The 24,678-nt window shown below is 40.4% G+C and overlaps 3 protein-coding genes across 4 annotated transcripts; 2 read left to right on the top strand and 1 right to left on the bottom strand.

Moving 5' to 3' along the window:
• The first annotated feature begins 1 nt into the window (after window position 1).
• On the top strand, window positions 2-12,281 carry LOC147135380 (uncharacterized). Its single transcript, XM_086052728.1, has 10 exons — window positions 2-873; window positions 4,299-5,515; window positions 5,818-6,031; window positions 6,111-6,929; window positions 8,534-8,610; window positions 9,108-9,282; window positions 9,369-9,474; window positions 9,558-9,604; window positions 9,797-10,352; window positions 10,620-12,281. Exons 2-10 carry the CDS (start codon window positions 4,352-4,354, stop codon window positions 10,702-10,704), a joined length of 3,243 nt encoding a protein of 1,080 aa, XP_085908854.1. The 5' UTR covers window positions 2-873; window positions 4,299-4,351; the 3' UTR covers window positions 10,705-12,281.
• Window positions 12,143-15,878, bottom strand: cimip2b (ciliary microtubule inner protein 2B). Its single transcript, XM_086054271.1, has 6 exons — window positions 15,752-15,878; window positions 15,476-15,633; window positions 13,696-13,850; window positions 12,616-12,748; window positions 12,325-12,510; window positions 12,143-12,234 (listed from the first exon to the last, which is right to left on the bottom strand). The coding sequence occupies exons 1-6, from the start codon at window positions 15,805-15,807 to the stop codon at window positions 12,143-12,145; spliced, it is 780 nt and encodes a 259-aa protein (XP_085910397.1). The 5' UTR covers window positions 15,808-15,878.
• Window positions 15,879-17,883: 2,005 nt separating this feature from the next.
• LOC147135378 (uncharacterized) lies at window positions 17,884-24,629 on the top strand. Of its 2 annotated transcripts, none has more exons than XM_086054522.1 (6): window positions 17,884-18,679; window positions 21,796-21,909; window positions 22,045-22,192; window positions 22,302-22,384; window positions 23,119-23,207; window positions 23,392-24,629. In XM_086054522.1, exons 1-6 carry the CDS (start codon window positions 18,074-18,076, stop codon window positions 23,486-23,488), a joined length of 1,137 nt encoding a protein of 378 aa, XP_085910648.1. In that variant the 5' UTR covers window positions 17,884-18,073; the 3' UTR covers window positions 23,489-24,629. The 2 variants fall into 2 exon arrangements, with proteins under 2 accessions (XP_085910648.1, XP_085910649.1); XM_086054523.1 differs by having other exon boundaries at window positions 17,886-18,667.
• Window positions 24,630-24,678: the final 49 nt, after the last annotated feature.

Here is a 24,678-nt window from a genome sequence, read left to right as displayed (position 1 = left end):
GCAATAAATGTTGGGGTGGGGGGGCTTACTGGCCAAACAATAGGTACACCTGTATGAATGTGATCTTAAATAATAATATCCATTTAGAGTGACACTGTTATAAACATTTTAATAGACATTTTAATTTAAATGTGCTTATGATTGCGTTTGTAGTTTTAGCGTATGTACAAATGCCCCATGATATATTACACGGGTACACGCAGGTGTACCTAATGGTGTGTCCATAGGACAAACCATAAAAAAAATTGATTCTTGCCACTAGAGGGCATGCCTGGCCATCTTTTTATAATTGGTTTGGAAGGTACATAAACACGTGACCATGTGAAAGAGAAGAAAAATAAAATATTTAATATTTCTGAGAATATCAAATATAATATAATTTTATAGTGTGATGTGTTATCTATTATAAAATTGGGTTATGAACTGTTGGCCCATTTTCAGGGATTTCCCCCCCAACTATGTCTTGGATACTGCAATTACGCTTTCCTTATATATTAACGTGCTATGAACTGTAGGCCTATTTTCAGTTTTTTCCCTCAACTGTGTCTTGGATACTGCAATTCCTCTTTCCTTATTTGTTGACGAGCTTTTGACGTCATAGTCAGCCCAAGCTGGCTGGCGGTGGTGCCGGAGCTTCGGCATGGGGGGGATTTGTCCGGACCTCGCCTCGGTACCGTTTCACATTCGATTACTAAACCTACATCTTACTTGAATACAGAATAACCTTCCATCTGGAATACGCATACGTCCAAAAAAAACACGTTATTTTCATTTGTAAGTAATTCAGGACGGAAGCTGTTTTTTAAAAGCGCTTCCACAAGAAAGTGAGAGTAATAGAAAAGGATGGCGATGACTCTTGACTGACAGCTCTTTGTAAGTATTATATTGTACTTCCTCAAGTCCCTTGTTTGTGTGCGTGTGTTCTTAATCTGTGTGGCACCAAATTGGCAATTTACATTTCTCCATTATCGTTCTCCATTTATTTTTTAGATACACTATTGTTCAGCAGTATTTACAGGGCTGTTAATCAATCAAAGGTTGTGCTGGGTGACATTGTGGAATAACGTATCCCGCGGGATGAGCTAGAACGAGAAATTTTCATGGGTGCAACATCAGCGACGTCACAAATGTACAGAAATTCCCACAGATGAACTCAAACGTTAGTCTTCCCCAGAAGAGTGGAAGCTGATGTGGAATCACTTCCTGTCGGTGTACTAATGGCCAGGTGCAATCCGTTTGTTTATAAACCTTCAAAATCATCACTTTTAAGCACCCCCCCCCCAAAAAAAACAAAAAAAAAAAAACACCATGTTGCTCCAATCATTGATTGACATTGGCTTGCTCTCTTTGACAATGCATTCTCAACACATTATATTGGTCAATAATTTTAAAATAACACCCACACGTGTGGACTGACCTAATTGTGACATATGAGGTCCCAGGCAGAGATCTACTGTAAATTATGATTCACTTCCTGGTTTGGTCCGTAATATAAAAGGACAACAACCTCTATAGCTGTTTTCCCAAACTAAAAGCAAATGTTTTATTTTGATTCCTCACAAAGATAATCAGTCTGTTATCGCAAGAAGGTAACTAAATGATTAAATAGATTATCAGTAATTATCGATTCTTAATTTGATATGTGGATTAGTTGTTGATTATTGTCGTTGCACCTCATATAGATATAGTGTGTGCGTGGATGTGTATATATGTATGTATGTATGTATGTATGTATGTATGTATGTGTGTATATATATATATATATATATATATATATATATATATATATATAATTTGTGAAAAACACATGTCCAATTTTGTATTTTTTTATTTTAATGTTAATGGGATGTCTGTAACGCAAGAAACCCCATTCACGTAAAAGTATAAATATTGAAAATAATAAATAAAAGTGTTTTGCACAGGATAGCGACGATATCATATACATAGATATAGATAAGCAGTTCAGATAATGGATGGATTTATTTATTAATGTATTTTTTCATGTATATGTATGTAGTTAGTTAATATACTGAAAGCCCCATTTTTTTCTGTAGTCTGATGTGGCAACACCATGTTTCCTTCTCAGTGCTGAGAAACAGTCAACAGATTATCTTTGTTGTTGTAAATTCTGCCACCAACCCATCAGATTAACCCAATTTCGAAATCCGGAATATGTGATCAAACAGTTCTTGACAGAATGGTATTAGATTGGTTACTCTTTGTTGTCATGGTAGAGATGTTATTTTTTTATTTGCTTCAATAAGTCATGTTGTGAAAAAGACATTTATCTCTAGACTTTACACATTTACATTAGTGATACGCCGACAAGACCCTTGAAGTTTATCAACATTTTTTTTCCCAATTTGCATATTTGATACACAGTGGCGGTTCAATTGCTAAATGAATGCACAGTTTATGTAAATGTGTCTCATAATTCTTATAGTGTTGTTTTTTAGCTAATTTCCTTCGTGTGTGTGTGCCATTTCTGAGTTAGTGTTTTAAACAGTGTTGTGGGTGTGGCTGGCATATGGTAATTGCCTCATTGGCTCATTAATTATTCTTAGCAGCAAGTGGCCCTAGAAACATGTTAGGTAACTAATATTTCCAGTTGGTTACACTCCTGTGTCTGTTTGGCAGTTTTTCATTTCAGTTGTGAAGTATTAAAAAAAAATCTAATAAACATAATAAAATACAGTACACCCACATTCCCAAACCATATATCATCGTTGTCCTGTGAAAAACACTTATCTCCATTTTTTTTTTCCGTTTTTCTAATTTTTACATGAATGTTGTTTCCGCGTTACAGACATCGCATTAATGTGAAAATAAAAAAAGTTTCCAAAATTTCCAAAAATACAGCTAAGTTTGCAAAAAAATAATTTTGTCCTGACGGGTCAATGTCTTTTTTTTTTTTTTTTTTTAAATATGTATTTAATGTTTTTTTTTCTCTTATAAAAACTTAAATTCTGCCTCGCACCAAGTCACATGGAAAAATTCATTTATCCTGTATACTCTGTTCATCTACCTTGTAGTGTCTGCTTGGTGATTTTATTTCAGTTGTGAATTATTAAAATGTTGAAATAAATTCTAAACTGTAATTTTCTTTTATTTAATATTAATAGATATTCCCATCCATTTTTGACCATCCCATTTAGGAAAAGTGTTACTATTATTATTATTATTTTTAAGTAGCTATAAAAGCCATGTATAATGTCTAAAAAAACAAAAACAATAGAATAGAAAATGAATGACGAATGTAATTTTCCCTCGTGGGATTATATAATAGTGAGGAATTCATATATGGTCTTTTTCCATATAGAACAAATCTGCTTGTGGGGCAATGAGTCTCTGCCAGCTTTAAATTCACAACATTAGATGTTATTTTAACATGTAAACTGGGTGTTTGAATGAATGCGTGCGAGTTTGCAGTGAACACGCTTTTCCTCATAGCAGTACCGGCAGTTATTGTCTGCAGTGCCGCTGACCTACTTACACGGGCTGAGAAAAGTGGAAGACAGAGACACTACGTTAGGATCAATCTAAGAACGAAAGGGAGTTTGTTCATTCTACCTTTAGCATTTTAATTATTTCTATAGTGTCTTCCTACTTTGTTGGGATGTGAGTGTGTGTATGATTTCAAAGTTTCTACTTCCCGGACCGCTTCTCATGTTGCACACTGAAAATTGTTTAGCAGCAAAGTGCATGTCATTGTTTATCTGAATCATCATAAGTCAAGTGTGCAGAAGGAAAAGGCCGAAGGAAAATGCCAACACAAACACAAGCAACTTTCATACTTCTTACACTATGTAATGATTAATTGTAAACTATTAAAATGTGTTCGATTAACTAAATGTAATTACTGGAATTGTTGCATTTTATTAATGTAACGTTTAATTCATATCCAGTCGAATCCAATCTCAGCAATAACAGAAGAACATCAAAAACAAACAAGTTCACATAAAACTCAAAGATATATAGATAAAATTAATGAAGTTATGTAAGTATTATAACCTCTATACCATGGGTCTTCAATCCTGTTCTCCAAGGTCTGCTGTTGTGCCCGTTTTCCATATCTCTCTGCTGGAACACACCTGATTCAAATGATCAGGATCATTATCCAGCTTTTGCAGACCTTGCAGAGTATCTGATCATTTGAATCAGATGCGTTGCAGCAGGGAGCGATGGAAAACGGGCAGGACCTCGAGGAACAGGATTGAAGACCCCTGCTCTACGCTATATGAAACTGTACACCAAATGCAGTTTACTCTTTGCTAACAGTCTGTGTCGTACATTTGTAGGATTTCTTCCACAGCATGAGGACAGTGGTTATGATTCATCTGAGTGCACCAGTATGATTGGCGCATCCAGTCTCTCGGGGGACACCCTGATCGCGTGCCGCTTCCCGTTGCTTCCGCTTCCCGCCTGGCAACTTCCCGTTCAGGCCCTGTGCGGCTCAGCCAGGAGGTCGGGCTCCTCAGGTCTACCCCGGGCGGCGTCCCTCCCAGAGCAAGACAGGATCAGCCAGGAGCATCCCATCGCTATTTGCCATAAGCAATTTTCCAACAGTTTTGGTAGCCTCAATGAGGACCGAGTCGAGGAGGAGGAAGAGGACGGCACCAGCGACTGCATCTCCGCCTCATCGGCGGAAGAAACAAAAAAGGAAGAGGTTCGAGCAAGAGGAAGTCAGCGCTCGCACAACTCATTCCTTCCCAATCCAGACCTGGATGAGGACGACGAGGATAGCGATGGGGACAACCTTCACAAATACCACGAGGATTCATCCTTTGTGTTGCACGGGACTTCCGACTGGCACAAAAGCACTGACGATGAAGTGGCCCACGGGAACATGGACTGGGGCCACGAAGACTTACTGCAGGCCAGCAGATCTGGTGTCGTGGCAACTGACGGAATGCCCGATCACATCGGCTGTATCCACAACCAACGCAGGTCTTCCTCAGAGATGTTCCCCGATAGTCAAGCCGACTACGCCAGTGACTCCTCCTACGGCAGCTCCGATGGGGTCCTGGTGAACTTCTGCACCATGTACAACCACAGCAACAACCCTGCCGCGCCTCATGACTTCAGCAGCCCGGCAGCTCGTCCATCTCCATCATCTGAGGGATCAGTATTCCTCAACCTCCAACCTCTTCCGAGTGAGCGCGATGACCAAAGCTTGCACAGTCCCCAGGAGGAAGAGCTTTTGAAAGCTGCATCTTGCTGGTCACCCCAAGATCTTGACTCAAACCGCACGGTTTACCCCTTGGAGCATCTACCTCCTCCGGGACTCTCTTCTCTGGAGGTGTCTGACCTGGCTACCAGTCTCCAAAGCCAAGCTGCATTGGCCACTGGGACTAATCAGACATACTACAAGCTGGTGACTTGTGATCTTTCGTCGCAGTCGCCCAGCGCAACCTGGTCCAACTTCACCAACCGCCTTGAGGATGACAGCATCAGTGGCCCCGAGATCCACTTTGGCAGTCCTACCACAAGTGGACAAGACCATATAGGAACGGAAGTAAGGTTGAAACAAAATGTCTGACTATCTCTATGATTGTGTCTAACAAATAGTCTCTTGTAGCTCAGCAGTATTCACAGCTAAGACTACAAATCAAAAAATCTCAATACCTAGAAAGAACATTTTCATCCAGATCCAGGACTGTTTCCCTGATCCTGGTTGGATGGTAAATGGTTTTACCCAATCATAACAAATTACAGCCTGATATGATTGAGATTTGACACAGAAAAATGCATCAGAACATGTTTAATATGAATGACCATGACGCCAGAACCAAAGCTGTTCTATCTGTTCTGTCTCAGGATCAAGAGAGGGAAGATTTTCTGGCCCCGGATTTTCTGCTTGCCGGCAATTCTAAGGAGAAATCTCCCTCCAGGGTGAAAGAAGACATCCAGAACCAATGCCACATGCCGTGTTTTCTTTGCTTCAGCCGTAGCTGCAAATGTCAGGCCACAAGCAAGACAACTGCCCAAGAACATATGACCTTAAACCAGGAAGATTGCCACTTTGAGAAAGGTAAGGATCGTGCTTGAGTTTTGGATATCAGAAAAAAACGGTGGTGGTAATGTGATAAATTGTTGTTGCTTTCATTCAGGGACAAGATTGATGTGCTCCAATAGACCACAGAGGCCAACCTCTCTCCCAATCCAGCCCATAGTGCTTGGTCCCATTGACAAAGGTCACACCAAGGCCCAGCAGCTGGGTTGTCTTGTTGAACAATACATGAAACAAAAAAACAGAAAGACGTCTGGGATCTCCCAAACAGGCTTTAAGCGTAACCCAAAGATGTCATCAGTAAGCAACCATTGCTCTATCTTCATGGAAGCTTGTTCCAGCTCTGACACTTGCTCCACTTGCACGCCGAGCCCAGATGGCGTCAACCGTCAGACTATGTGGTTTCAGGCCCACCATAGTGCAAGAACATCCAAAACAAGTTCAGATACAACTCAGACCAACTCAAAGCTCTACCAGGACAGACCAAGCCCACAAACTGCTTCAGAATTGTTTTCAGGCCCAGGCCAGCCCAAATTTGTTCGGATTCCAACCTACCAGGATCTTATCAGCCTAACAACCCCAAAGGAGAACCATCAAATTCCTCTTCAGTCCCACAACCAGAGCTTCTTTGAGTCCATATTCTCAGATGGCAACAACCCCTATCAAGCAAACCCTCTCCCGCCGACCCCTCAACCTCGAGGCTTTAGTTTAACAGCTGCACTCTCCTCCATGGCCCCTCTTTCCTCTTTGGGTTCTCTGCTCTCATTCGCTGCTTCTGCTCGACAACATCAGCAAAGCCTTGAAGGCGTCGCTGAGGGTCAACGTGGCGAACCTCTGCTCCCGAATGGCAGGCTGCCAATGGACCTCTCACCTGACGCATCTTATGAGTCTTTGTCCATCAGTCATCTCCAGAGGAGAGGTGAGAGCGACACTATATCAGAGTGTGTAACATGGAGTCAAAATTAAATGAGCGATCAGACTTTTTTTTGGGGAGGGGGGGGGGGGCGATGGCGGGGGGCTGACATCTGTCCTGTGAGGAGCTCTTTGTGAAGAGGAGCAGGGAAAAAGCACTTTGCTCCAGCGGCTCCTTCGATGCCCTTAAGGGGCTTCCTCTCACACATGACCTATTTTTAACTCTCCCTGCATGGGATTGGCTGAGCCATCTGTTCACTGGCCTATGTGAGAGCACAGCGATGATGCAGTACAAACAGCACTAATGATTTATGATCTGCATCACCGTTTTTCTTTTAGAGCCAGATGCAATTCCGTAATGATTGAAATTTGAGGCAAGCAGATCGGCAGGGATTTGCAGCGTCCGCGCTTTGCCGTTGGTACGACGCGGCCTTGCAGGCGTGCATAAAGAATTCACCATGACTGCAGGGACTAGCCGGCATGACATGGAGAGAGAAAAGCCATTCTCACTTCTCCATGATGACCCAGTTAGTGAGGAGAGAACTGTAACCGTTAACTCATCACTGCGGCTTACGTTTCATTCAAATACATTAAAAAAATCTGCCAGTGCACTAACCTACAGTAGCTACAAACAGTATTAGTGTCACTAAAATGCAACTAAAACTGTTATAAATCACCCATATGCATGAGTGACAACAATGTGCATGGTTACCACTGCAGTGCTGGGAAGGAATGAAGGATAAATACTTTTACTCTTTACATTTGAAAACAGATATCTGTCTAGATTATCTGTCTTTCTAAATTTTACTTTGTCAAACTAAGATGGGTACGTTTTAGTTGTATAAATGGTAATACAACAAAATGAAATGAAATAAAAAACAAGACTAAAACTACAATCTTCTGTCATTCAAAAATTCTCTATATCTAAATAACAGGAAAACTATTTTGGGTCCCCTCCGCAGTTGTGTAAAGTTATCAATATTTTTTTGTTTTGAGGTACAAATCTTTACTTTTTTTCCCTCTCTCTCTTTCTCTTAAAGATGAGTCAACCCAAACATATTTTTTTTGATGAATATGTTCTATGCAGGCCCTCTAGTTGAAACAAGGCAATATGATTAATATGAAATGTGAGTTAAGCAGCAAAATCCACCCCTTTTTAGCCATCTCAGGGGGCGGCCATTTTGTCACTTGACACCGTCAACTGAAAATGACATCTCAGAGCTCAGATAACGACCAATCACGGCTGACTTGTTTTCTGAAGCTGAGCTGTGATTGGTCGTTACCTGATCCTTGAGCAGTTGTGATGTCATTTTCAGTCAACAGAAGTGACAAAATGGTCGGATTTTGGATTTTGCTGCTTAACGCATATTCCACATACACAACATTAATCAGAATGCTGTGTTTCAACTAGTGGGCCTGTATTGAACATATTCTTTAAAAAATATATGTTTGGGTTGACTTCCACTTCAAGTAAAGATGTTGAACCAGTCCTTCCGCTTTTACCAGTTTTGATTTCTGGCCAAAACATTTGAAAATTCAAACATTGTAAAAATACAATTTTTGAACTTTTGTATTTGTAATGGTGTTTACCACTTGTTCCTCTTTGTGCAGGTTTGCTGAGGTCTGTGAGCAGGGCAGTGGACCTAATCATAGCTCATTTTGGCAACAGCAGAGATCCAGAAGAAAAGGTACAGTTGTTGTTTCCGTTCAAACACACTCATAAAGGGAGCTTTCCATGGAATTTAGTTGGACATAATACAAACAAATTATTACCATTCAGGCCCTTAACATTTTTAAAAGTGCTACGTTCTGTCATAACACCACCACCACTGTAAATACCAGACATCACATTTTGGCATGTTAATGCTATATTTTGTTGAACTTTTCAAAAATCCTTCCTTCTATCTTTTTGTAAATATCCTACTAAATTCTAAAATGCACAGCAAAATAATGCCAAAGGAAAGGCTTACATAAGGACTGCAACTTATAGCTGATTAATTGATTACACTTCGGTCAATTGTATGAACTTGATTTTTGATTACTGACGTCTTGAATCAATTGAGGCCAGATGGAGTGCACTACCTGGCTGTAACTAGCATATTCACTCTCAAGTAGTTTGCCGTTGAAAAAATACCCATATGTATGTATTTATTCATTTTTTTTTTTTTAATGGCTTGCACCACAGGTGCGTCTTGGTAACAGCTATCTGAGTGCCATGATGGCCAGTCTGGTCCTGGATCACCTGTGTCCAGCGATCCAGAATATTCTGGAAGACGGCCTCAGAGATCACAAATTAGACATTGTCATCGGTCAGCGTCGTAACTCCTCTTGGACCGTAGTGGAAGTCTCTACCAAACCTGGTAATTTAAAAGTGTGACTTAGTAAGAATGTTTTATTTATTTATTTTTTTAATTCTTACTAACTTTTCTTGACCTTGGTGCAACAGGTCCATCCACCAAGGTTCTCTACAGCCTGGTATGTAAAATCATCAAGTGTCCACAGCTCGACAGCCACAGCATGAGGCTGAAGGCCTTTATCATGGGCTTGCTAAAGTGAGTTTGTATGTTTTTTTTGTTTTTTTGTCATTATAATGCTTGAGATGCCACTTACAAAAGGTCTCTCAATCTCTTTTCAGCTTGAGATCTTTGGAATTCTGGCTTAGTCACCTCCACAGTCAAAGAGGTCAGGACAGTAGTCGTCCATATCCACTTTCACCATTTTATTGCTCATGCCATACATAGATTTGCAAGACATTTGAGAATGGTAATCAGAGGTTGACTGACATCGTGGAAGGACTTGCGTTTGTCTCGGTTTTCACTGTACTTGGGTGTCAAAAAGTCAAATACGGTCAAACATGTCTCCTTGTTTGCGCAGATGTGGTGACTTCACACTACCACGGTTGGGGCTTCCTGTCCATGTCGCTGGGTCGATGTCGGCCTTTGTTTCAGGAGCTTCTGCTTCTCCTGCAGCCTCTTTCCGTCTTGCCCTTTGAGCTCGACTTGCTGCTGGAGCCCAGGCTGTTGCGTCAACCGTGCCCAATGGGCGAGTGTTTTTCCCCTACTCCGCTCTTCGCAGGCATCTCAGGCCACCAGACCAATGGCCACCTACGAGTTAGTCCTCAGGATCCAGCTTTTAAAGGGACGAAATGCGAAGTGATCCATATCAACGCCAGTGAGGTGGATTTAGCTTCCGTTCCAGAATGGAGGAACTTGGGCGAATATGTGGTGAAGGGGATTGGCTGCAGCCAGAATTGCCTTGATGCTGGACATGCGCTAAGTATGGACAGCAGGAAAATAGAGGAAAACAATGAAACCGCAGCCAGTGTTCATGCTGAGGGACCCTCCCAGGGTGGACTGCGCTGGGCCAAACTTTTCGGAGCTGCCAATGCTTCCACCAGGCCGCAGACGACTTCGCAGAGTCAAATCAAAGGGTAAGGCCTCGTTTAAGACCTTCAAATAGTAACTTGGAAGTACCTAGATGACGTATGACCAACCCTTATAGTCATCTGACAGACATAATGAAGATGATAAAGAAATGTAGTTGCAGAGCGATATTGTGACCTAGTGACGATCTGAAGGAACTGCTTTCCAAATTGTGGATGATTTGGGTTTTTCACACATGAAGTTCCTACTGTATTTCTTTAATCTGCATTCCTTCCTGATCTAAGTGTTTTTCCAATTGTCGATTTTTTTACCAGGCGCTATCGTCCGTCACAGTGGCTGCATCTGGACAGGTCACACCTTGGACTCTTGACTCAATCCATCAGGTCATTGAAGCCTTGAGGCGGACTGACAGACTGCTGAAAGACTTTTTCACAAAAAGTCTTCCAGTGCATGCTACAGCTAAGAACACAGCGCTCAGCCGTTCTGCTGCACTAATCACAGGGAACACGAATAACAAGATTAACAGCTTTGGCAGCCTCACTCATCAAGCATTGGAGGTACTTAAATCTAAACTGAGACAGATATGAAACATTTTGTCGTTCAACTTATGATCTATGTCTTTTGAAAAGTCGAAACTAACTGATGAACTGACTCATAACTCATCACATAAATTCAAGTTTTTCTCAGACGCTGTCAAGCTAGCAGAAAAATACAACCCGGTCAGGAATGATTAAGATGTCATTTTCTCTATGAAAAATATCCAATCTTACGGCTTTTAAACAAACTACTGACCAGTCAGAAATAGCCAGAACTACGCATCAATGGAAGTGATGACACTAATGCCAACCAAAGCGCTTTAACAATGTTTCAGTGTTGCTTTTCTGTCAACAGTTTGGTTCCTTGTCATGTCACAGGTCAGTCAGCCAATCTCCTATTTATGCTGGTGTTCTTTTTGGTGTTGTCATCCAAACTCAATATAGACCCAAAGAAAAAGAACGCGCTAATGCATACCTAAGCGCCCAAGCATTTTTTATTTTTACTTTGCTACTTTAATTTTCTGTTATTAGTATTGAATCTTATGTTTTAGTTCCTTGCCGCAACAGTTGAATAATCCCATTTCATTTCTTTCATTTCCACAAAATGGCCGTCCGTCCCGTTCCGTCCCTGGGATGGAAATGCCAGCTCCGGATACCACATCATTTTTCAGATTAGTTTGTAAATCATACGTTGTATTTATATCTTGTTTATTTATTTAACTCTATTTGCTGCTGCATATTCTTCAACCTAACATTTTCTACCTTTTTTAATTCGGAACATTGTTAGAAGTAGCATTGTAAACTAGTTGGGGTTTTTGTCCCCTTCACAACACAAAACATATCAAAATAACTCACTTTTACAAATACCTTGGTTGAAGTCATGTGTTTAACTGTTTGAAGAAAATTCCTTGCATGTCTTCCCTCCATATTTGCATGATATTGCATACATAGAGTTGGTACTATAGTAAAACAAGATCACCTAATCTGGTACTGTGTTTATGTTTTACTCGATGAACTCTAAAGACAATTTAAGGTTTGGAAATGCTCCGATGGAGATTGGTGTGTGTGTGTGTGAAATCCTCTGGTATAAACAGTAGTAAGCCATATTGTAGACTGTGTTGATTTGATTGACTGCTATCAAAACGACTAGTGTAAATATGCAAATGGGGACTTGCGCAATAGCCCGCAATGGAATAATGTGACGTGTGAGAAATGATTACAATGTTGGAATGCAACCTTTAATGTCCAAAGACAATCATGTCAATAAAACCCTAGCATATGTACATTTATCTTCTCCTTCTTCAAATCTGTTGATGGTGTCTCTTGTTGGCACTTTTCTCCAAAGCTTTCTTGGAAAGACTGCCAAAGGTGTGCCCATACATGAATTTGTATCCTGTGAGATGGTTTACGCTAGTTAATAAACTGAGGCTTGGCTTTGGACCTCACTGCCTTACCTTAATCTGAGATGTATTGCACAACACACCTGGGATATGTCCTGTGAATGATGGCACCACACCCCTGTGGCATGATGGGTACATCGCACATATTGATGGTAGCGCACGGTCACCGCCGCCCTGCTGCCTCCCGAAGTGGACAAGGGCCTCGTTGGTGGCAACAGGGTAGCCTTTCCCAATGAGGAAGCGGGATTTTGGCACATGTCCTGTAAAGCCTTCAAAAATGTCACCCAAAAACAGAAAAAAACAAAAACAAAGTTTAACATTGTGCATTTTTACCTTAGTTCATTCAAAGATTAGACATCAGCCTTGTGTTGTACCTGACATGTAGTACTTGTTGGGGTGGCCGTCATCCAACAAATATGGTTTTGCAATGGGAGTGAAGCTCTTTAAGGGCTTGTAAGACACCACTTGGTCCGAAACTGTGGTTAGAGCCGCTGTTGGTCTTTGGACCTAAAAATCAACAACAGGCCTTACCAAAATATTATTCTGTTAAAAAAAACCCCACCAATTTTGAAATACTAGCAATTGGGAATTACGCAATAGAAACAATTCTTCTGTGAATGTTGCTACTTATGTGGCCTTCCCTTTTGGTAAGATGGATGACATTAGACTGACCTGAAACTGAGCTCCTCCATTCATAATTCAGGATGCGGGAACTGATTCAAGCATGTCCCATGCTAAATACAGTCTCTATGGACACTTCATTAGGTACACCTGAACGTACACTCTTATGTAATCCAATACAAGAGCTGTATAAACAAAAATCTGCCTTTACAAAGATTGTAATCTCAGTGGTACACTGTATATATATATATATATATATATATATATATATATATATATATATATATATATATATATATATATATATATATATATATATATACATATATATATATACATATACATATACATATACATATATATATATATATATATATATATATATATATATATATATATATATATATATATATATATATATATATGGGGGGGCTAAAGAAAATATTTAAGTTGGAAAAAATGTTAAAAATAAATTACTGGCATTTATGGCAATAACGTCAGATCGAACAACAAGCAAAAAAGTTGTTTGCTCCAACACAATTTGCTAAGTTGTTTTTACTTATAGCTTTAAATTGAGGTTCAACACAAGGGACAACAGTTGCGTAAACTCTTATTTCCTCTTTGTGAAATGCGGGAAAGGTCAAACTTGAGACACATTTTTTTCATAGTGATATTGATTGAATGTGTATTACGTTTTTTTTTTCAGTGTTGTGAAAATGTACTGCTTTTTACAAAGACTTGTCAAAACTCTCGTTTTGAATCGCATTCTATTATTAGGTGTAACTGTGTAATGTAGTCGCAGTCACAGAACAGAGAGAAAGTGAGGCTAAAGCCTCTGACTGCTGTTGCGAATAGCTGACAGAAAATGATGGATCCGTCGACGCCCGTTGAATATTTGCATACGTCTCCTGGTAAAAGTCAGAAAATGCTCTCTGACATGTTTCCGCGTAGCTGCAGGCAATGTAGTTCTGCCTGTTGGGGATGAAACCTACAGGCAAGAAACACGAGAGTGTAGGGTTTGTAAGGCTTAAATAGGAAGTCAACCCAAACTTTTTTTTATCAAGAATATGTTCTATGCGGATAACGACCAATCATGGGCCAGCTTCAGAAAACAAGCCAGTTGTGATTGGTCGTTATCTGAGCCCTGAGCGGTTGTGATGTCATTTTCAGTCGACACAAGCGACAAAATGGCCGCCCTCTAAGATGGCTAAAAACGGGTGGATTTTCAGATTCCAGAAATGTAATATTAATCAGAATGCCTTGTTTCAACTAGTGGTCCTGCATAGAACATATTCTTGGAAAAAAAATGTTTAGGTTGACTTCCGCTTCTTTCCATTAATATGTCAGGAGTGCATTAAATCACTCCACTCCAGTTGTTTGGTACTCAAAACACAATGAAATCTCCAAACAATCAGAATTCCACATCTCAGGTCGCAGAAGTTCAGCAAGGAGCTGTAAAAGCCTGTTATACTCGCTTGTTGTAGACCAAATTGGTTTTGTGTTTATAATACAACCTTTTTTACTTGGAAATGATCATAAACATTTCACTTTAACAGAAAAGCTGTCGGTGTAGCAAATCAAACGCCGGTCAGCCTCAAAGGGGCAACTTTGACAAAGGCTCCAGTTCTGGTTTGAGATGGCCTCTGACCCCAAGCGCTTCACAGTTGTCAGGATGGCTCAAAGTCAGAGCTTCTTTTCACAGTTATAAGGATTAGTAAAACAATGTGTGCCCTTTAAAAATCGCGAATAATCAGTAACAAGCGGATTAACATTTTAATGAAAGCAGCACAAATCCAGACTCACCGTCCACCCTAAAGCGGAAATCAACACAAACATTTTTTTCAAGAATATGTTCCCAGCAGGCCCACTAGTTGAAACCCGGCATTCTGATTAATATTGCGTTTGTGCAATATGAGTTAAGCAGCAAAATCCACCCATTTTTAGCCATCTCAGGGGGCGGCCATTTTGTCATTTCTGTCGACTGAAAATGACATCAAAACTACCCAGGGCTCAGGAAACGACCAATCACAGCACATCGTTTTTTTAACGCTGAGCCGTGATTGGTCATTACCTGAACCCTAGGTAGTTGTGATGTCATTTTCAGTCAACAGAAGTGACAAAATGGCCGCCCGCAGAGATGGCTAAAAATGTGTGGATTAACTCTTATTCCACAAATGCAATATTTATCAGAATGCTTTGTTTCAACTAGTGGGCTTTCATAGAACATATTCTTGAAAAAATATGTTTGGGTTGACTTCCTCTTTAACTATTATGTTGCTTTAAAGTGTTTCACTGTTTTTCTTAAATTTGTTCGTCGGTGACGTGACAAACCTTCGTCGTTAAATTTAGGACTGTTGTATTGTTTTCACGTTGGATTACATATTAACTTCTATTTAAATATTTTTGTAAAATTGCAAAAAATTGACTCATTTATGGAGTGATGATGGTAACAGTTTCACTTCGGAATAGAATACATTATTTATATTTCCAACAGAACAAATAACATAGACCACAATTAGATTAATTAAGAGGATGTGTACAAATCTGAACAAGTTAGTTCAACATTAAACATTATTGTAGAGTGCCAATTGTCTGCATGTGCGTGGTATCTACCGGTGTAACCGGGCATGATCCTGCCGGCGTGTCTTTCAGGGATGCTTCTGAGGGTCCCATCAGCACCCGAGAGCAGGACCGGGTTCCGCAGCTCGGCCATCAGCTGGCCATACGATTTGCCTATTTTGAACTTTAGCTGTGGTCGATAACCTGAGTAGCTAAAAACACACAGCCCAACATAAAAAAAAAAAAGCCTCAGTAGAATCCACCATTTGTTCCATAACTGTCATTCTTGCCCAGAAAATGACATGATAATGCTTGAAGCAAAGTACTCACCCTGGTATGTAACGCGGATCGCGCGCTAACAGACCTGTGCTCAATTCTGTCTCCATATTGGTGATCTGAGAGGCACCACCGGGTCACCTGCACTGTTGTTGGCTGGTTGCTCAGGTATTGGCTTGCTTGGTTGCTACACACAATAGCCACTGAGTGATGACCCTGAGGCTCAACCTTTCAAAAAGTGACTTTTAAAATGATGGAAATATGTATCATGAATAAGCAGAATATTTTATTTTGTTGTCTCGGTTGCAAGGTAATCAATTTGCCCCGTTTACTGCTTGGCGTTAAATGTAACGTGAGATGGTCTGCATTAATGTGTAACAGCGATCTCTAGTGGTAGATAGTTGCCATTATTAGGGGGGAAATGGAGCACAGGCAGTAGGCTTGGAAACTATCGTCTGTGAAGCACCTGTGCGAACCACGGGCCCGCTATGCTGGCCATAGAATTGTCATATATATTTTTTTAACTTTAAAAGGCATTCAATTCTTGAGAGACAAGAAAACTAGATCAGTCAGTTACTCAAATTGTAAAAAGGATGGGGACGACGATATGGAATGTTTATCTACCTTTAAATCTCTTATTTACATTTCGATTTGAGTGTGTTTGTAAAGGAGATTAAAATATATCCAATTTGTAAAACAGTCACATGCATTGTGAACATTTACAGTGCGAGAAAAACGTGCACATTTGCGTCTGTGCAATCGTGATTGTGAAAAGGCTTGTGTGCGCGTGCGTGCGTGCGTGCGTGTGTTTGATGTAGGGAGCTCAGATCATATCAGCACATAGGAATGTCCATTCTACACATTCCTACTGTAGCACAGATCGTCACTGATGTTGTGAAATCCAGTTTCAGTCTCCTTCAGCATCCACTTACAGCAATGATACAAATTAGTCACATTTACGACCTAAGTTTACAAAAACATTCCACACATTTTACCCCCAGGCTAAAAAAACAAAAAAAAACAAAACAACCTGTGAGCATCCGCAAAACATTTTAGACAATCTCTATGCGCATGCAAATTAATTCAGAGAATGTCAATTCGTCAAACCAGAAGCCTGAAGAAAGTTTTTGAGGAAAATCGGGAATCATTTCTGTGGAGTTTTTTCCAAATGACAAGGGATCAGTGAACTACTTTGCCAAGCGTAAGGATACGTCATTTTTTTTATTTTCAGTTGATCATTTTATACAGCGACGTCTTGACTTATGAGTTTCATTTTTTCATGACCATGCTTGTAACTCAAAACACATGTCAAATCATCTTTCCCCAGTGAAATAAAGGGAAATGTCTTCAATTCGTTCTAGTCCCCCACTAAAGCATAGATTTTGGTAACAGTTAATAAAAATATCCATTTACAATATTGTTACAGAACTACACCATAATAACATGATAAAATGTGAAGTTTTAAACACTGTGCATCATGATGATTAAATCACATATTGGAGGTTATTCAGCTTTTTTTTTCTTTTTAAGAATTATCTGTTGCGGATGTTTGTCTCTGTGTGCCCTGCGATTGGCTGGCAACCAGTTCAGGGTGTCCCCCGCCTACTGCCCAAAGACAGCTGGGATAGGCTCCAGCACGCCCCGCGACCCTTGTGAGGAGAAGCGGTACAGATAATGGATGGATGGAAGAATTATCTGTGTCATTTTTCCGCTGCATTTCAATGGGCACCAATTTTATGCGGATTTTCACTCTTTGCGAGCCATCCCAGTCCCTATCCCTTGCAAATAGCGGGAGTCCACCATAAATTATGAAGAAGATCGGCTCAATAAGCCGGAGTAAAGGATAAAGAATATGCAATATGTCTGTGAATATTGTGTTGTCTGTCTACATGTATTGCTGCACCGTTTGTGTTCAAGTATCCTTTTTTTTTGTGGTTTTGAGCTACTGCAACATTGTTGCTAGTTTCATTAGCCCGTCTATGACGTTTTGCATTGTGTGTTAGCATTAATCTAGCAGATTTTACCATGGTAAAGTTGTTTGATTGATGCCTCACTATTTTCTTAATCAAAAAAAAAAATCAGCTGTCACAGTTCGGGTGATGTCATAACTTGCATGTCTCAAAAGGAGGTCAGGCGATCGTCTACAGCGGAGTCATTGTTTTCCTGTGTGTGTGACAGCAAGGTGCACGTGTGAGCATGTGGTTCTGCACCGAGGTAGGACGGGCGACGTGGAGAAGGCGTGGTGACGAAGGTGCGTGGGCGGACCTGAGTGGGACGTTTTGAATTCACCTCAAGAAGTCTCTCTCAACGAGATCCTCGCTCACGTTCTTGTTGCAGTTGGACTGTGTTGCTGAAGCGGCACCAAAGCCAGGCGGAATGAATCTATACAGGAGTTTTGGGAACCTAATGGAGGCGTGGGTAGCCGAGCAAAGCCCAGACCCCGAGCTGCTGGAGGATATTCCCAAAGATTCCCCCACGCGTTCTTCACTTTCTTATTCGGCCTTGGAGAAAAATGCGAGAGCAGAATCGGTGGACTCCGGAGTGGAGACAGCCAGCACTGACACTTTCTTTGCCACCTCGTCACTGTCCACAGATATGCCCGAGTTGGACTCTTTTACATCAGGGGTAGCGAATGACAACTACGTACCGTTCTCATCAGTTGGATCGTCTTCGCTGCCTCCTTATTCGTCGCCGCCTGCTCTCTCCCACGCTGCAAATCGCGGCAGAGTTCAGGGATCCGTACTCTTTAACACAAAACTGAGACAAGCTCTCCAGAGATCCGAGTCCCGCCGACTTTCTGAGCCCCATGCAGCCGATCGTGTTCATACAGCGTCTCGACACAGAAACCCCATGCTGAGGTCTGAGAGTTTTGGCTCAAGGGAAACCGCTGGACTGTCAGTTCCACTCACGCAAATATTGGACATGAGAACAAAAACGCTGCCTTCCAGAAGCATGATAGACCCAATGGAGGTAAGATCGGAGGTGAGGTTGGGTGAGGGTCCGTGTTTGGGGTTTGGATTAGGGGCTAGTGTTAGAGTTGGGGGCTTTGGGTCGAGGCTTTGGTCTGGGGTTGGAATTAGGAACTAATGTTGGTGTGAGGTTCAGGCCCTCGATCTAGCTTTAGGGCTAGGGTTAGCTTTAGGGTTGTTGTAATTGTTGGGGTCTCTCTCCCACCACACTGACTGTGCTCAGGGAGGCTGTTCAAGGATGCCAGCAGCGGTATGTAGATGACATAAATCCTACAGCGACATGCTGAGTCTTGTTCTCCTCGGAAAGGTAAAAGTGAAGGAGAACTTTACTTTCTTCCAAGCTGTGTTCACACTGCACACATGCCATTACACACTCGGCTACGCTGTCGTGCTTGCGACCTGACACAAGTATCTGAATGCTGCAACAGATCATAAACCAGTCGGCCTGGATGACTTCACGCCCGCAGGCAGCGGGAGTAATAGAAGGGGAAATTTAGCAGTTAGTCTGGGATGTTAGTTTTAAGTGTTTGTGAGTCAATCAATCAATCAATCAATCAATCAATCAATCAATCAATCAAGGTGTAAGTTCCACAGTTCCCCTGAATTTTACCAAAACATCCCTCCATCCATCCATTTTCTGTCACGTTGAGACTATCCTAGCTCGCTTTGGGTTAGGGGCAGGGTTTACCCTTCATTGGCCACCAGTCAACCGCAGGGCGTTCAAAGACATTTTGTACAATTTTATGCTTCCAATTGTGGCTGGTAGTCCTTGGGAGGGCAGTATAAAGCGTACAGTAGTTCCTTGGTTTACGGCAGGGTTGCATTCCTGTGTTGAATGAAACACTTAAAGACAAAGTCAACCAAACATATTTTTTTCAAGAAACAAGCCATTCTGATACATTTTGCGTTTGTGGAATAAGAGTTTATCCACTCGTTTTTAGCAATCCCTGGCGGCGGCCATTTTGTCACTTCTGGAAATGACATCACAACTACTCAGGGCTCAGGTAACGACCAATCACGACTGACCTTTTTTCTGAAGCTGAACCGTGATTGGTTGTTACCCTGAGCAGTTGTGATGTCATTTTCAGTCGACACAAGTGACAAAATGGCTGGTTCCAGAGATGGCTAAAAAAGGGTTGATTTGTTGCTTTAAAGCAGAAGTCAACCCAAACATATTTTTTTCAAGAATATGTTCTATGCAAGCCCACTAGTTGAAAAAAAGCATTCTGATAAATATTGCGTTTGTGGAATATAAGTTAAGCAGCAAAATGCACTCATTTTTAGCCATCTCTGGGGGCGGCCATTTTGTTTTCTGTCGACTGAAAATGACAGCACAACTGCTCACAATGACCAATCACGGCTCAGATTCAGAAAACAAGTCAGCCGTGATTGGTCATTGTGAGCAGTTGTGATGTCATTTTCAGTCGACAGAAGACAAAATGGCCGCCCCCACAGATGGCTAAAGACGAGTCAATTTTGCTGCTTAACTTATATTCCACAAATGCAATATTAATCGGAATGCCGTGCTTCAACTAGTGGACCTGCTGGGAACATTTTCCTGAAAAAAAAATGTTTGGCTTGATTTAAATTTTAAGGTAGAAAAGGTAGCATGCCTTCTTGTGCTGCATAACGACGTATTCATACCAAACTCTTCCATCCATTTTGCTTCTGGACCTTGCTTTGTGCACAAACACATTGGAACAGGAAGGGGCCACAAACTGTACCCACAAAGTTGAGAGGATGGAACTGTCCAAAATCTCTCGGTGTGGTGAAGCATTCCAAGTTCCATTTTATTTGCACACCACAATAGTCTGTGATTTTCCGCTAATAAGAGAAACTAGTTGTCATTTGGCCCCAATGATCCGACGCCCAAGTCAGCTATGTAAACCATCATCCTACCAGTGGTCGCTATGCACAGCACTGCTTCAGTAACCCCAGTTCAATTCTGGCTTGTACCACTCTGAATATCCAAATCTGCAGATTTTCTTTGTCGAGTTTGAATGTTTTCCCCGTGCCTGTGTGGATTTTGTCCAGGTACGTCCATTTTATTGGACTTGGCCAAGGTACTGATATGGAAGCTCTGGGTTTCGCCCTTTGGTGCAGCACTGTTTAATGCGGTAAGCACAGGCCACTGTAGAATGTACAGTACATACTGTATGACAAATAAATGACCTTCACTCTACTGGCCAACGTTGTCCATAGTTTTCCGTACTTATTTGGGGTAGTAGAAGCTGTTACAGTTACAAAGGAGGGATACAAATCAACATTTTCTTCCATTTCCTCTTGCTGTCCGTGTAACTTTAGTCCCAAAAGTTTGAGTGTCATCATCTGAACGGCACAATTAACTTCACTGTTTATTTACCATGTTCTTTCGGGGATGCCTTTGTTCTCAGGCTTTCACTTTATGATTCTGTGAGTTCAGAGGCAAGCGCCTGAGCTCTGGATTAACAACGCCACACAACATAGTTTCCAGTCATTTACAAATGATAATTATATTTAATTACACATTTTTGGGGGTTGAGTTTAAACACTGGAGCAGGTACACCAAGATTTTGAAGAAGAAAAAAAAATCAGGCTCAACAGGTTGAAAATAACCTTGCACACTCCTTGTCAGAATGCCAGAGAAACAGTAATTACTAAAATCTAAGATCTGTGGAATTTAGTTCTTAGAACAGTGCCGAAAGAGCATTTAACTCCAACTAAGGCTTAAGGTAGGTCATTTTGGCTGTAATAATTTCCTACATATGCACACAAAAATAAAATTCTTAGCAGGGTACCCATGCCAATTTTTCGCATTTTAACTTCTTTCCATTAGTTATATATTATTAATATTCATCCTCCTCAACTAAAGATAGATGTACAGTTATTTAAAAAATATTTTCGTTTTATTCATTCTTTTGGTAAGTGCGGGGTTGGTGCCCAAGCAGTCTTTTGTGTGAATATAAATAATGTGCGTTGTGATTGGCTGGCGATCAGCCCAGAGTGTAGCCGTTTCTACAGTATAACCCCAACGGATGGATGCGTTCACAAGCTAAATTTGGTGCTAACTGTTAAACGCAAATGGTATCCAATAATGAGTTCTTCCTTGTTTTTCCCTTTGTAACCTTCCTGCCTTGTGCTGCATTTCAGGGCCCATGTGAGGAGATCTACATGGGCCTGAGTCCTGGGCTCAGGTACCTGGATCAGGTGTGCCAAATGTGGGAGGACATCGCCAAACAGCAGCTTGCCAATGGTGGCTACAAGGTAGACAGGGCTCGGCTAATGGCAAACGTGCACCGCACAGTTTTTTTTTCTTTTGTTGTTGTTTTTTTTTAAGGTTTCTTCACATGGATGCCATCCTGATTACTAATGACTTCCTCCTCCTCCTCCTCTTGTCAGGCTCCCAGCATCTGTCAATCATTAGACCAGCCTCTCACTTTTCACAGCGCTCGGCTGGAGCACATTTCCAACAAGGACAAAGAATTTACTCACGGACATTTTCGACAGAGATCATCTTCAGAAATAACCATATCCCCTACACATCTACGTGAGTTTTTAGATTGGAGTAAAATATTCTGGAACAGTAGATCATTGTAGTTCTTCATGTGTTCGACTATATTTTGATTTATTGTCATTATTATTATTATTTTAATCAGGAAATATAAACCTGGGCTCCAGGGGGCAGCAGCTGAGTACATTCAACCGACTGGACAAGGTAGCTCAGGACAATACATTACAGGTAAAACGGCTGCGGTATTATCTACCAAATAAGCACAATAAAACAAACAAACTCATCATGAAGTTATTATATGGAGTGGGGTGCTGGTAGGGGGTTTGGCTGAGTATTTCTTAGTTTTTATGACTATTTGTGTTATTATTATTATTATTACTATTGTTATTATTATTGTTGTTATTGTATGATGTTAATCATATTAATAACAATAATTATCATATTCAGTCTTTACTAAATTACTAGTAATATTATTAACAATAAACATACTTTAATAACAATAATAAACGTGTTGCTATCATCCTCACTACTACTACCACTACGACTACTGATTGCAATAAATTAGATTTTAATTAATTTGTCATTATGAACTAAATATTAATAGATAAGAAACATATAGTCATCACCATCATTTTGTTTGTTCGTGATGAATCATCCTAATCCCAGTCCAATCAGTTTTTTATTCGATTAATTATATTGTATTAAATATTATTTTTAGTAATAGTCATAGTATGAATAATATCATTTTGTAGTACTAATACTAAAGGGCTAAATTTATGACAATTCTCAGTACCTGACAAAATATCTATGATTGGTAGTAATAATATGGTGATAAATAGGTGATGTATTTTTTAATGCTAGTACATACACACAACGCTTATCATTAATATTTTGTGCTTTTTTTTAGTTGGTTGTTGTTCATGATTTTTTGTTGTTGTTGTTCTTGTCTCTTCTTTAAAAAGGGTGACCTATCACCTAGAATCAAGAAGAACAGGAAGATCAAGTTAGTGTCTCTGAAGGGAGAGCAGTCCAGTCTTCCAAATACAAAGAGGTGAACTAGAAGATTGTTGACCAGTGTAAATAAGCTTTTAGTGCCTAGTGGGGAGTGTGCCCGTGCCATATGGTGCATGATGATGCAGGCTGCTCCAGCATGGCATCCGGCCGCACTTCTGACTGCTTCCTGTTGTTCACTGAATGCTCATCTCAGATCTGTTGTTGTTGTTGTTTTATTCCAGCCAACCGATGGAGTCTTTTGAAAGAAACACTGCACGGCGACAACTAAGCCAACTGCTCAGGAGATGGGCACCTCTTCCCGTTCCTTCCGCACACTGACATGGCAGGAAAAGTAACAATTTTAGCTGTAGACTTCTGTAGATAATGTAAGTTATTATGAATATCAATATTTGTCAGTATTTTTGTATCTTCTACATTTGTAAACCGCAATACCTTTCACGGAAAATATTAATTTGATGTGTAAATACTTGTAAAACATGCAATATTTACAGAATATAAACAAAGATATACATTTTTTTTATTGTGTACATTTGAAATCCACTACACTTTCCTGCTATTTGAAGTCTTTTCTATAGTATATAGACAAAAGCATTGAGACTGATGCCACTGATTCTCAATACTTTTGATGATATGGCGAATGAGCTTGTCCTTGAAATAATAATGATAATAAATGAACTATAATAACTGTAAACCATTACGTGCTGGTGAAAACCTGCTCATTAAAATAGCTTGTTTTTAAATATTTATTTTGGTATCTTACTATAAATTATGTGCAATGAAATGTTTCAAAGTGGAAGTCAAATAAAAAAATGTTCTTTACAATAATATGCACCCTGACTAGTCCAAACACGGCACTCATGTTACGTTTGTAGAACATAAATTTAGCAGCAAAATCCACCAGTTTTTATCCATCTCAGAGGGCGGCCATTTTTCCTCTTACTGTCGACTGAAAATGACATCACAGTTTCTCTGGTAACAACCAATGATGGCTCAGCTTCAGAAAACAGGTGAGCCGTGATTGGTTGTTACCTGTGAGACATCACAAGGGCTCATCTTTTGGCAGCCCAAGGCAAAATGGCCGCTCTCTGAGATGAATAAAAACAAGGTGGATTTTGCTGCTGAATACATTCCAATTAATCACAACACTGTGCCATACAGAACATATTATTGTAAGAACATTTCTGACTTGACTTTGCCTTTAAATATGAGTCTCATTTGCTTTATGTGTTAGTTTTACAACCAACTTCATCTGACAGTGACAAATTAATAGCTTGAAGAAAAGACACTTTATCTGTTGAAGAATACATTAAAAGGTGTGTTTGAATATGTTTAAGTGGGATTTGATAAGTTGAAATGTTTAAAGCTTGTGGGAGGGATAAAAAATTCTCTTTATCACAGATTTCCACCTATTGTGTGTGGGTCTGTAATGTATCTCCCACAATAAACAGGGTTCACTGTATACTGATCTCATCTCAATTTACTCACAAATGTACTGAATCAGTGTGTGT

Source organism: Filicampus tigris, chromosome 15 (assembly GCF_054856515.1).
Source record: "Filicampus tigris isolate MCC_2025a chromosome 15, RoL_Ftig_1.0, whole genome shotgun sequence".
NCBI lineage: Eukaryota > Metazoa > Chordata > Actinopteri > Syngnathiformes > Syngnathidae > Filicampus > Filicampus tigris.
Note: the sequence above shows the minus strand (reverse complement) of the source record. Positions and strands in the feature narration are given on the sequence as shown.